Genomic DNA, 13,441 nt, shown 5'->3' with positions numbered 1-13,441 from the left:
ACTTCATGACAAATTTTGTAGCTTAAGTCAGTAACATCTGGCAATAGCACATCTTTGAGGAATTCAATCTGAACTTACTTGAGTAAACTTATTAATAATCGTGTGAATCCTTGCATCATGCTGATCTCAAGCTTAGGCATGACAACCAATTCATACAGCAACTTAATAAACAGAACATGATCTTCTTTGCTAAATTTTCTTCCATATAACCGGATATATCTGAAAAACAAAATAGAAGTTTGATAAATAGTCTGAATCAATTATTTGGGGAATTTTAAAAGTGGAAATAAATACTGGAGAGTCATCACAATGTTATAAGTGGTACAGTGTCATGGCCTCAACAACCGGAAAGAATGAACAATCATGTTCAGAGCTCAAGCAGCTGAAGGCATAGCCACCAATGGTAGGCTAATAAAAATCAGTCATTTAATTTTCCGTGATGTGGATGCATGCCAAAACACCATGTAGATGATAATTAGGATGCAGGCAAGATTAGATCCTTGGGAACTTAAAGACAACAGTGCAAGAGCAGAATTAAAAGCCATTGCATGAGTTCCATTGGCTGCGACTGGAATCAGGTGCCGCCACTCCCACCCAGTTGGAAAAGTAGTTGTTAAAAACTGCTGACAGATCGAGGTTAACGATGGTCGCAGTCACATGGAATTTTAAACACCTTGATAAGAGTCTGAAACATTTTGATACGAATCTTTACTGTGGCAAGAACAGAGACCTGATTCGAGGGTTCAAGCATGTGAGAATGACACCAGAACTGAAAATGTATACCCATCAGGAAAGATTAAATTAGCTGGGACTCTTCTCTAGAAAATAGGAAAACTGAGGGGTGACCCAGTAGAAGTCTTTACAATTATGAGAGGGTTTGACGGGGCAGACACCCAATATGTTTCTACTTGTGGGCAAGACAAGAATGACAGACTATCAATGCAAGATAGTCACTAACAAAAATCAAATAAGGAATTCATGAATAACTCCAAGCAATGATGATGCAGAACTCCAGAGCAACAGTAGAGGTAAACAGGTTAGTTGCATATAAAAGGGAAACAAAGTACACATCTGAGGGGAAAAAAGAATGTTATGTAAATGTCACCACCATCGCAGAGGACCATAGACTGTTCTCCCCTTCGAGACTGGACTGGTGGTGGTTTAACCGGAGGATCACCACACTTCTGTAGCCATCTGGGATGGCCAGTTCCGACTAAGCACAGAGCAACTCGCAAAGACTGATGGGTAAAATGGACAAGCCAAGAGTCAGGCAGGTTCTGAGCCTGAAATGCATAGTTGTCAGCAAAGTCCAGACGGTATCGGAACCCTGTCCCATTAGCATGATAATCAGGTCGATTAGCAGGTGACGGCCCATCTCCCCCAACACAAAGGACTGGTACTCCAGCTACCGGGACAGTCCCAGACATTTCGGTGCCACTCCCTGTCCAAGGGAAAAACAAACAACGGGTCAATGACCGCTTGAGACACGCACAGTCATCCAGATCCCCGCCCACTTATTGGCTAAGGTATCGAATGGAGTGATCAGGGATCACCCAATTAGTAAGGCCCAAATCGAAGGACCGCCCAAAAGAGCGCGAAAGCCCCCCAAGTGTAAAGGAAGAGTTTGCCATATGCTCGCTCTCTTTTGGTCTTGGTACCCCGGTCACGGTCATCGCCAATCGCAGCAACACCAGAAGCAAGTTTGAGTTCAACGCCCACTACCAGAAGGATGAGCCCAGCTGAGCAGCAGTTACCCCTTCGAACCCAAGAGATCCAGAATCGAACAGCGGCCACTGTTAGTAGTGTTTATATTGCATGATTGATTGTATGCAACTGAAGTACCCTTGACCTTGACCTTGAACTAACTAACTGGTGTTTGGCTCTTTGATCTATTGGAAGCTATTCAAGGAGCTGGGGGTGCTCTCATGGGCCCGCTAATCACACTCATATGTTCTTGTCGTGTTCAAGGATGGCAAGCTTTTGGGTCTCCTTCTTCAGCACCATGTCAGCGATTCTTTACACTGATCTGGTGTCTTGTACGTGGTGGCCATTTTTGGGGTGTCGGACTCACCAGGGCGAAGGCGGATGTTCTTGCCTTCTGTTGATATGGAGATCTTCCGCCCTGCCTAGTGCCTCGGCCTGGATGAGTGACCTCATGGAATTTCTACATTCGGAAGACGTCAAGTACACCATTAGGGTATCGTGGAAGGGTTCTACTTGAGGGAGCAGCCATTCATCTCATACTTTAAAGAATTAGTCACCATCAGCTGTTAGGCAGAGGGGGAGGTGGTTATTATTATTGTTTGGGGTGAGTAATATTTGTTGGGCTGGTCGGAGTTATAAAATCAGTTGGAGAATTTTTGTTGGGTTTTTAACTATGTCAGAGCCGCTTCCTAGGCTGTTTGATGTTGATGTTGCGTTTATTTTCAATGAAAACATTTTTAATAAAAATATTTTAAAATAAAAGTATTTCTCTTTGCAAATACCAGAAAGAACAATATTTTTTAATTTGTGATTTGAGCTTGGCAAGCGCAAAAATTCATGCTCAGTTTATTCTAAGTTATCTCTGTAGTCTCAATATCCTGATTCACACACATTGCCACAAGCAACATATACAAAAAAATCCAGGACTGGAAGATAGTCACGGAAAATTAAATGACTGATTTAGCACATGATGTTATTCATATCCACTTCCCATCCCATGACGAGGTAATGCCTGGAATGTTTCCCTCTCTCGTCTTGCAGATCACATACTACTACATTTTCTTGGAATCAAGAGGTCATGGTGATATCAACTAGAAGCAGGCAATATTACGCCAGATTTTTCCTCAACACCACTGCATAAATTCACTTTGTGCTCTTTACAAAAAAGGCATGCAAATTCATGCATTACATTTTATTATTTCATCTGGGTCATTAATTGTCAAATGGTGTCCTGAATTCCTTTAATTGTTTGATTCCCACAGAAAAATGTGAAAAGGCTTCTCCCTTTCTAATACATACTTTATAAAACTATTATTTTTATTTACTGCAGTGGTTGCCGTACTCCCCCAAAACACTTCACGCCATCGTAGTAAAATTATGTCACTGAAGCTGCTTCTTTGCCCTTTCATTCATGTTGTCACCACAGCCTGAGTGGGGCGACTGGTATTGTCCTGCTCTTTCTCTGGTTTTCCTCAAGCCCCCTTCGTCCACATCTCAATGTTATCTACCGGTCTATTTTTTTTTTTCTTCCTCTTCTATTTTTACCCTCAATTTCTCCTTCAAAGGTTAGAAGGAGAGCTTTATTCCCAATGCCCACACACAGATGTATTTCTTGCCCTAACTGTATTTAGCAACCATTGTGATTCCTGAACTTTTATGCTGGTCACTGATCACACCACTTTCCATAGGTAATCATTTTTGCATGTAACATGTTATATAAACAAATGCATAGAAAATATATACACAGAAAGGAGGTAGGCTTGCATTTATATTGCATCCTTCAAACCCTCAGGGCTTGTACCCAAAGTACATCATTAGCTGTAAAATATGAAGTATGGCTACTGGTGGAATGTAAATATGGTAGCAATTAGTGCACAGCAAGCTCTCACAAACAGCAATGAAATAAATAGTGGCTTGGACACCAGGAGTAACTCTTGCAACCCTTTTTCAATACAATGCCATGGAATCTTTTATACCCTTGAGGGGTCAGATGGGGCCTTAATTTAAGATCCCATCTAAAAGTCTGCACCTCCAACAGGGTACCACTCCCCCAGTACTGCAATGGAATTATAGTGTAGATTTTGTGCTCACATATCTGGAGCAGAACTTGAACCCACAAAATGCTGACCCAGAGGCAAGAGTGCTATTAACTGAACCACACTGACACTGATAAATATACACTTCCTTAAATAAACACTGCAATAGGGATGGGTCACTTAGCCCTTTTGAAACCATTCCATCATTCAGTGAGACTATGGTCGATCTGCAACTGAACTGCAGATACCTACCTTTCTCCGAGATCCCTTTTGTTAATTATGATATAATAAGCAGCTTTAAAATTAACAACCAATTTAGCATCAATTGGCCTTTGTGGAAGAAAGTTCCTAATTTTTAGTACCCTTTAGTATGTAGAAGTGTTCCCTAATTTCATTTCTGAAAGTTCTGGCTCTTATTTTTAGACTATGCCCCCATATTCTAGACTCCCAATGAGCAGAAATAGTTCTTCTCCACTTACATTATCTGTCCCCTTTAATGTCTTGAAAATGTCAACCAATCTTAATCTTATAAATATCTGGGAATACTACCCTAGTTTGTTTAATTTCTCCACGTAACTTCACCTTTGGAGTCCAGGTATTGTTCTAGTAAGCATTCCCTCCAAGGCAAAGAATTAATTCCCAAAGCATTGTTCTCCTATCAGCTCAAAGGTCATCTACACAAGGCGCTGTATGGCTGAAGCATAACTTCAACCCCCTTGCATTCTATTCCTCCCAATCAGCGTTTTTCGTACAGGTCGCGACCCGCGGGTGTTGGGAAGGTCTCCCCAGCAATCCTGCAGTGGTGCTGATCGTGGGAGAAGCACCCAATGGCCACTAGCGGCACTTAAATCCAGAATGTTGGCCGATGCCACCTTTTAAAGAATGGAATTAGGCTGTGCGCAGTGTTGTGGCCATAAGTTGTAGCAGGTCACATCCCGGCACATACATACAGGTGCTTGACATCAAGTATATGTGCTTTTTATGAGTTAAGGGGCTCTGCCAGGGGGATTTGAGAAAAGGGCGGGGATGTTTGTGACCGTGGGGGTGGGGGGATGGAGGGAGGCTAAAAAAGGGAAGAAAATCTGTACAGACAGTACAGTTAATTCTTGGGTAGTATGCTTCCCGGGGTATTTATTTGCTGTAACCTGTTTTGATACATGTTTGTAATAAAGTACATTTTTTAAAAAGTGAATGGGCTTTTGGTGCCAAATCACAGAGGAGAGGTTCTTCCATTTTCTGCCTCTAGCAAGGAAGGCAAGAGTACTGTGAAGATGAATCATTTTGTTACAAAAAAAAAAGAGATGGCCAGCGAAACAAATAGGCAGTGTATCCACTGGCCAGGATCTCAGATCTGAATCTGGAGAGAGCTGCTCAGTAGAGTCCAGGGAAGGACCAAGCAGTGCTAGTGTTAGCTCTGTACTGCGTTCCAGGCCTCTTTTTTTACATAGAATTTACAGTGCAGAAGGAGGCCATTCAGCCCATCGCGTCTGCACCGGCTCTTGGAAAGAGCATCCTACCCAAGGTCGACACCGCCACCCTATCCCCATAACCCAGTAACCCCACCCAACACTACGGGCAATTTTGGACACTAAGGGCAATTTAGCATGGCCAATCCACCTAACCAGCCTACAAAGAAGAAACTTAACTCAGGAACAAAGCAGTATAAAGATGATGTTTTTTTAAGCATGTTTTTGTCAATTGTGTCAGTACAAATAAGGATGCAAAGCCTATGTGTGTTATATGCAGGGAAGTACCAACAAGTGAGAGGAGAAGATTCAGATTTTGAAAGAGAAGTGGTGTGTGAAAAGAGAGAGTCAGTTATTAACATACAGGTGACTCCAAATGAAAAGATTACGCTGCTGTATCTAACCTGTGACATCACATTAAAGACACCCCAAAAGCCCATGAGGCTGTCAGCATTCTGGAATAGTATCTCCCAGGTGTATCCAGTGCTGACTAGTACAAGCATTTTGTTGCTATTGTCTTTCACGTTGACAGCAAAGTTTGGATTTTCCGTTCTCACAAAGATGAAAACTGCACAAAGGAACTGGCTGAAGTCTGCACCTGATATGCGCATTGCATTCTCCTCCCATTAACCTGATTGGAGAGAGACCGTGAGGACCAAGCAGGCTCTCCTTTGGCATTAAAAGTAAACAAACATGGCATGGGTCCCAAAGGTCGGCCAGCATGGGTCCCACTGTACTAGATATATTTTGTCACAAAACTGTATACTAATACATGTGATGATAATAAATTAAAAACATTTCCTGTCAACGTCTTGCATTACAAATTTCCATACCAATGGTTAGTGAACTGTGGGGTATGGAAACAGTGAAATGGGTGGTGAGCTCCCACCTCCGAAACTACGACCAGCAAAGGCACCATGACCCAGGCCAAGTCACAGACTCAAGTAATCCTCAGTGTGCAGGAGGCCATTTGGCCTATTGGGTCTGCACCGCAAGAGCACCCTAACCTAGCCCCACCTAACCTTTGGACACTAAGAGAAAATTTAGCATGGCTAATCCACCTAAACTGCACACCTTTGGATGTCGGAAGAAACTGGAGCACCCTGAAAACCCATGCAAACATGAAGGGAACATGCAAAATCCACACTGTCACCCAAAGTCCCTGGTACTGAGGCAGCAGTGCTAATCACTTTGCCATCATCTTTCCAAGAGCCGATGCAGACTCGATGGGCCGAATGGCCTCCTTCTGCACTGTAAATTCTATGTAAAAAAAATTCTATGTAATCATGCCACCTGAAAGTCCAGCCTGCCCTTGCCCTGCTCATGTTTTGATCTCTCTCCCTCCATGTAATTTGGCTCCTGTCCAGATCTGCTTCACCGCAATAATTTATCCAGTGTCACTGGCTGTCTCTCGATTCAAAGATGACGTCTACTCAGGATTGTAACTTTCAGCCATGGGTCATTTGTGACTGAATGAACCAACGCTCGACCCAGATAAGGAGACATATGGGGCAGGATGTCCCACGAGATAACGCATCTAGAGAGCAAGATTGGCTTCCTTTTCTTTCCTTCTCTGCCGCTGGTCTGCCTCATCATTAAGGTGTTTGGACTCAAAGCATGATGTCACTTGTTGTACAAGATGATCTTCATCAAAATCTTAATGTAAGCCTACTTGTGACACTAATAAAGATTATTATTAGATGTATCTGATGCCTTTTTGAATGATTGGCAGCAAGCTCCTCCCAGCCATTATTGTTAATTATGCTGTGCTTCAAAGAGAGCTTTGAAGTTTCTTCAAAGCTTTTTCTTTGTCCTCCCCAGAAAGCTGAAAACAAGATGGGCTGGGGCGATGCTTTTCAGCAATCTGTATGCAATACCCAATCGTAGACAATTTTGCAGGCTTTTAGCCTGGATGCTTGTGGAGCTAGCTTCAAGGACATCAGCGTGGTTCGAGTCTTCCCATTGAACCCACAGAACACGGCGAAGGCTTTTTTGATGGAATTGTGTGCCATTGATACAGTCCAGGTCACACTCAGTATCGGAATGTGGTAACAGCAACTGTTTGTACACTTGGGACTTTTGTTGGCTTGCGAACATCTTGCAAGTGTTTGGCATACACACACATAGTACAGGAATGTACACAAAGCAAAATCATACTGTCATAGAATAGAATCCCTACAGTGCAGAAGGAGGCCATTTGGCCCATCGAGTCTGCACCGAACCTGCGAAAGAGCACTCTACCCTTTCCCCATAAACCCACCTAACCTTTAGGACACTTGGGGGCAATTTAGCATGGCCAATCCATCTAACCTGCATATCTTTGGATTGTGGGAGGAAATCGGAGCACCCAGAGGAAACCCACGCAAACATTTTTTAAAAAATTTAGAGTACCCAATTCTTTTTTTTTTCCAATTAAGGGGCAATTTAACGTGGCCAATCCATTTAGCCTGCACATCTTTGGGTTGTGGGGGCGAAACCCACGCAGACACGGGGAGAATGTGCAAACTCCACACATACAGTGACCCAGAGCCGGGATCGAACCTGGGACCTCAGCACCGTGAGGTAGCAGGGCTAACCCACTGCACCACCGTGCTACCCCACCCCACGCAAACATAGGGAGAATGTGCAAACTCCAGTCACCAGTCGTCGGAATCAAACCTAGGTCCCTGGTACTATGAGGCAGCAGTGTTAACCACTGTGCCGCCCTTATGTTAGGGCACCAAGGAGCTAATAGCTTGATCATTAGGATTTTTGGAGGAAAAGGGGGAAGAGGGTTGTCTGGTGTTAACCTGGAATGAAAATATTTCAAGAGATAGCATGTGCAAATCTGAACAAGATCCTTCTGGAACACCTTTTAGGGAAATTCCACAGGATTTTCTCCATGCTCTAAATGATGGCCAAGGAAAATATATTTTCCTCTTTACAATTTATTCCTTCTGAATAATGCCATGAGAAATCTTGAACCGTCCTATCGATATCAGTAGACAGAAGGATATTGAACACTGTTAAAGCTACTTGAATAAAGCGCGAGATTTAAATCCACACCCAGAGAACTATACCACAGTGACGATTCAAAATTTGCAGAGATAATCAGGCTATTGATGAGGTGAAGAGGTCAAAGATTTTGCTGTTCTCTGCCTCGAGTTATCAATATACTTTAAAAATGTTACATAATTAACCTTTAGCATTTCTGAAGAAAAACAATCGACCTGAAATATTATCTGTTTTCTCTCCCCACAGGTGCTACCTGATCTGGTGAGCATTTTCAGCATTTTCTGTTGTTTGTTGAGATTTCCAGTACCTGCTATATTTTGCTTTTGAGTCAATTTTTATAACTGGAAGCTATTACAAAGAGCAAATTTTCAGAGTTTTATCTACTGAAATTTAAAATGCACCTCAGCACTTTCTCAAATAACATGGCAACCATTTTATATACAACAGCATTTCATAAGCAATACTGAGATCAGTGATTGAAAGTAGATATATGATGCAAAACAATGTTCAATTTAATAAACATAGCACACTAAGCATTCCATTAATAAGGCAACTGAGACTTGTTTTGAAGCCGAGACAGAGGGAGAGAGTGAGACGGACTTTGAAGTCAGTGATGCACTTTCAAAAAAATTAATTTCCATTAGCAGCCAAAATAATAAATATGGAATCAGACCAATGCTATTCTACCCAGCTGCACAATAGTGGATAGACATTGGAGAAGGATGGTAAGGTCAACCATATCAAAGCCTGCAGACTAGTTAAGGATAATTTGCTGAAATTTCTCCATCATAACAATCCTGCATGACGTGGGAGCTATGGCACAGCTTTTAGAACATTCAGGCACCATCTGTTTTTTTGGTGGTCGTAAAGGGAAGATTATTGGAATGCACGGACAGGCAAGATACCTATTGTGCTTGTTTGCAATGTATCTCATGTGCATTCAAATCATTATGTCAAAACATCTGAATAAGCAATGTTTCAATCACAATGCAAACAATAAAATTACTACATGTCAAGTTTTTTTTAATACAAAGGAAAAAGTATTTGCAGTTGTATTGTGCTTAACATGACCCATGGGCATTTGAAAGCACTTTACCATCCGGGAAGGACTGGAGTGTAATCATTGTTGAAATGTAAGTACAGCTTTGCACACAGCAAGCTCCCAAAGTAATCAGATCATCTGCTTTAAGTGATGTTTATTAAGGGATACATATTTGCAGGGCAGCATGGTGGCCTAGTGGTTAGCACAACCGCCTCACGGCGCTGAGGTCCCAGGTTCGATCCCGGCTCTGGGTCACTGTTCGTGTGGAGTCTGCACGTTCTCCCCGTGTCTGCGTGGGTTTCGCCCCCACAACCCAAAAATGTGCAGAGTAGGTGGATTGGCCACGCTAAATTGCCCCTTAATTGGAAAAAAAAAAATAATTGGCTAATCTAAATTTATAAAAAAAAAGGGATACATATTTGCCAGGGTAACAGGAAAAAGCCCCCTACTCTTCTTCAAAATAGTCTTATAAGATCTTTAACATCTGCCTGAGATAGTAGACAGGAATTCAGTTTATAGTCTCATCTGAACGACACCACCTCCAACATTGCAGTACTGCATTAGACTGTCAGTCTAGGCTCTAGGTTGTTGTGCTCAAGTCTCTGGAGGGGAATTTGAACATATCAGCTTCTGATTCAGAGGTCAGGGTGCCAGCCAATGAACCACAATTGGCACTACCCCCACTGGGAGAATGCACGGATATGAAAAACTTCCACAACATAGTGATATTTCATCACTACAATCTGTCACAAAATTCTGATGTTTTTGTTATCTTCATTTTAGTGATAACTCCAATGAGCGTGTAAAGAGAACATTTTGTTCTTGCTAACTCTGATGTAGAATGGTCTTTTCCATATATTCTACCACATTCTGGTGAGGTATTTGCACAGGTTGCCAGATACTGACACTTGTTCAATAATTAAGTACAACTAGCGCATGTCAATAATTGGAGTGTTTATTTCATTTTTAATGTAATTATTTTATGATGCTTGAATATTACAACAGTACCAGTGTGAATTCTCACATTTCAAGTTCTCAACAAAGAAAATACCTAACCACTGCTCCCAATTTGCCATTTGTATTATTATGTCGAATTTAATAAGGAACATGATGAAAAGTGAAAAAATAGTTCAAATAGAGTCAATGATACTTCCTTCGTGGTGGTGCCCAGAATTTTGCTCGAGTAATGATGAATTTACAATTATGAGTAACATAATATTTTACTCTGTAATCATTCATAAGTATCTGGGTTGCTACATATATACAGTGAAGATGTTGAACATTGCTCTGTGCTTCTCTACAGTGCAAGAGTCATTAGGAACCAGAGATAGTTTAAATACAAAAATGATGGGAGCGTAACTGCAAATATAAAGGAAAAACGAAGTATTATCCACTGGCAAACAGTGTCAAAGAATGATTTGAAATAACCTGAAAAGCAAAAATTTGGATATATTTTTATTGACATTATACGAGCAGGAGCTATAAACATTCCTAAATACTGAAAAGTGAATTTGATTTTTCTCAAAAACATAGTTGACACCCAAGAGATCAAAGTTATAATAATTTAGGGACAAATAATTGCACCATTTGTCATGAGAGTAGTCTCTGAATAATTTGAGGAAATGCAATTGGAAGAATTTAAAAGGAGGAATTGTCGCCCTTCCCAATCTACTGTATGCAAACTTTAATGGAAAATAAACTCCAGATCAGTGATTCCCAAACTGTGACCCCAAATTCAGGTCACAGAAACAGCGAATAGGATCACAAGTAATAAAATCACATTAATTTCATATGGTCTTCAAGTTGTGCATTCCAAGGTGAAGCGCAAGACAGCATGCAACTACATTCAGAGTGGGAATCCAGCATTACCAGTCTTATTTGTGTGATGTCTGTTACTAATATGTCACACCCATGTGGTCGATGCAGGGATTTCTGGGGCTTGTCAGGTTACACCTAGTCAAATAAATGTCATATATAATCAACCACAGTGGCACAGTGGTTAGCACTGCTGCCTCACAGCGCCAGAGACCCGGGTTTGATTCTGATTTTGGGTGACGATGTGCAGTTTCCACATTCTCCCTGTATCTCATTGGATTCCTCTGGGTGCTCCAATTTCCTCCCACAGTCCAAAGATGTGCAGGTTATGTGAATTGACCGTTCCAGGTTGTCCCTTATTGTCCAAAGATGTGCAGATGATATGAATTGGCCATTCTAAATCATCTCTTAGTGTCCAAAGGATAGGACGGAAGATTGGATCTGGGTAGGGTGCTCATTCAGAGCGCTGGTGCAGACTCACTGAAGTCAATAGCCTCCTTCTGGACTGTAGAAACTCTATGAATTCTATGACCATCACAACCACCTGGAGGCACACTTTGCACCCCCTCCTCCGCCCCCAACTGAGATGTTACAACGTTCAATTGGGTCCAAAACGCCTTTCAGCCTGATGACATGGATTTACCTGCAGCTGAACTGCCTATTGAAATTTAATGTGATGAGCCTTGGGGGAAAAAACAAGTTTCAGAGTTTCTCTGTCAGAATCTTGGTACACTGAAGACATTGCAACACGCACACCGAAAGTGATGGTCCCTTTTTCCAGCATGCATTTGTCTGAAGCTGTATTTAACCCATTTAATCTGTATTTAACCCATTTAATCTACATAAAATCTCGATATCGATCAATCCTCGATGAAACATCGGAATGTAAAGATGCAATATCAACTACCCTGCCGGATTCTGAGAAACAATGTTGCAGTAATGCAAGTCACATGTCACCTTGGACCTGATGAGTACATAAAATAATTACATTTTTACAACTGTTCTAAAACCACAGCTTTACGTATTTATAGGATATGTTGATCAAACTTTAATCTTTATATACTGAATGTTTTTTTTTAAATATATTTTATTCCAAACTTATGCAAATTGTTACAAATTATTTTCCTCCGGGTGCTCCGGTTTCCACCCACAGTCCAAAGATGTGCAGGTTAGGTGGATTGGCCATGATAAATTGCCCTTAGTGTTCAAAATGTTCGGAGGGGTAGGAGGGGTTATTGGGATAGGGTGGAAGTGAGAGCTTAAGTGGGTCAGTGCACACTCAATGGGCTGAATGGCCTCCTTCTATGTTCCCCAACACACAACGATACAGTTTGTACAGATTTTTCCCCTTTTCACCGCCACCGCCCCCCCCCCCCCCAAACGAACTCTTCAAACATGGCCACGAATATCCCACACCGTGCCTCAAAGCCCTCCGCTGATCCCCTCAGTTCATATTTGATCTTTTCCAGATGGAAAGTCGTTCAAGCCTCCCAGCCAGGCCGTCACCCCCAGAGACGATGCTGACCACCATTCCAATAAGATTCTTCATCGGGAAATCAGAGAGCTGAAGGCCACGACAGCGGCCTTCCTCTCCATCTGCTCAGGCTCCTCCGATATCCCAAATATCTCCACCAATGGGTCGGGCCCAACCTCCTCCTCCCTATTCTCTTTAATACTGCAAACATTCTCTCCAAATTCTCACAACCCTACAACATACGTGCATGGTTTGCTGGTCCCGCCCACACTTCTCACACTCATCTGCCACACCATGAAAGAACACACGCATTCTGCCCGTGTCATGTGCACCCTATGTACCACCTTAAACTGTATCAGGCTCATCCTCGCACACAGTCGCATTTACCCTTCGTCGCACCTCATTCCACATCTCCAGTCCATCTCCCCTCCCAGCTCCCCCTTAATCTTCACCAGCTGCTTACCCACCCACCCATATATGTCTCCGATCCTGAGCTCCCTTTTCACATCCGGGAGCAGTAGTCACTCCCAACAGGGCATACCTTGTTAGCCTGGGGAACTGTTTCCAAACCTTCCGTGCAAAGTCCCTTATCTACAGGTATCTAAATTCACTTCTTCTCGGGAGCTCTGCCTTCTCCTTCAGTTCCTCCATAATGGCAAACTTCTCTTCCAAATACAGATCCCTTATCGGAACCAGGCCCACTTCTCTCCACTTCCAATACACACAGTCTGTCTTCTCCACTACCCCCCCCCCCCCCCCCCCAGCGGCTTGAATCCGTGGCTTTCGCACAGCGGCGTCAACATTGACATCCCCTCTATCCTAAAGTGCCTCGTCAGCAGGTTCCAGACCTTCACTGTGGACTGTACCACTGGGCTCTCGTGTATATCCTTGGCATCAGTGGCAATGCTGC

At 42.5% G+C, this 13,441-nt stretch overlaps 1 protein-coding gene across 4 annotated transcripts in view; it reads right to left on the bottom strand.

Annotated features, from left to right (window-relative positions):
* LOC119972755 (proteasome activator complex subunit 4-like) overlaps window positions 1-13,441 on the bottom strand; it is a 230,725-nt gene that overhangs the window by 207,804 nt on the left and 9,480 nt on the right. For 2 of the 4 annotated variants that reach the window (XM_038810083.1, XM_038810091.1), the window contains exon 2: window positions 79-219. In XM_038810083.1, coding sequence (XP_038666011.1) covers window positions 79-219 — 141 coding nt within the window. Of the gene's footprint in view, window positions 1-74; window positions 220-13,441 lie in introns of those variants that run through there. The other 2 variants (XM_038810102.1, XM_038810111.1) reach the window with 1 other exon arrangement.

The sequence above is a fragment of the Scyliorhinus canicula genome, chromosome 1 (genome assembly GCF_902713615.1).
Source record: "Scyliorhinus canicula chromosome 1, sScyCan1.1, whole genome shotgun sequence".
Classification (NCBI taxonomy): domain Eukaryota; kingdom Metazoa; phylum Chordata; class Chondrichthyes; order Carcharhiniformes; family Scyliorhinidae; genus Scyliorhinus; species Scyliorhinus canicula.
The sequence above is the reverse complement of the archived record's forward strand: the minus strand, read 5'-3'. Positions and strand labels throughout refer to the sequence as shown.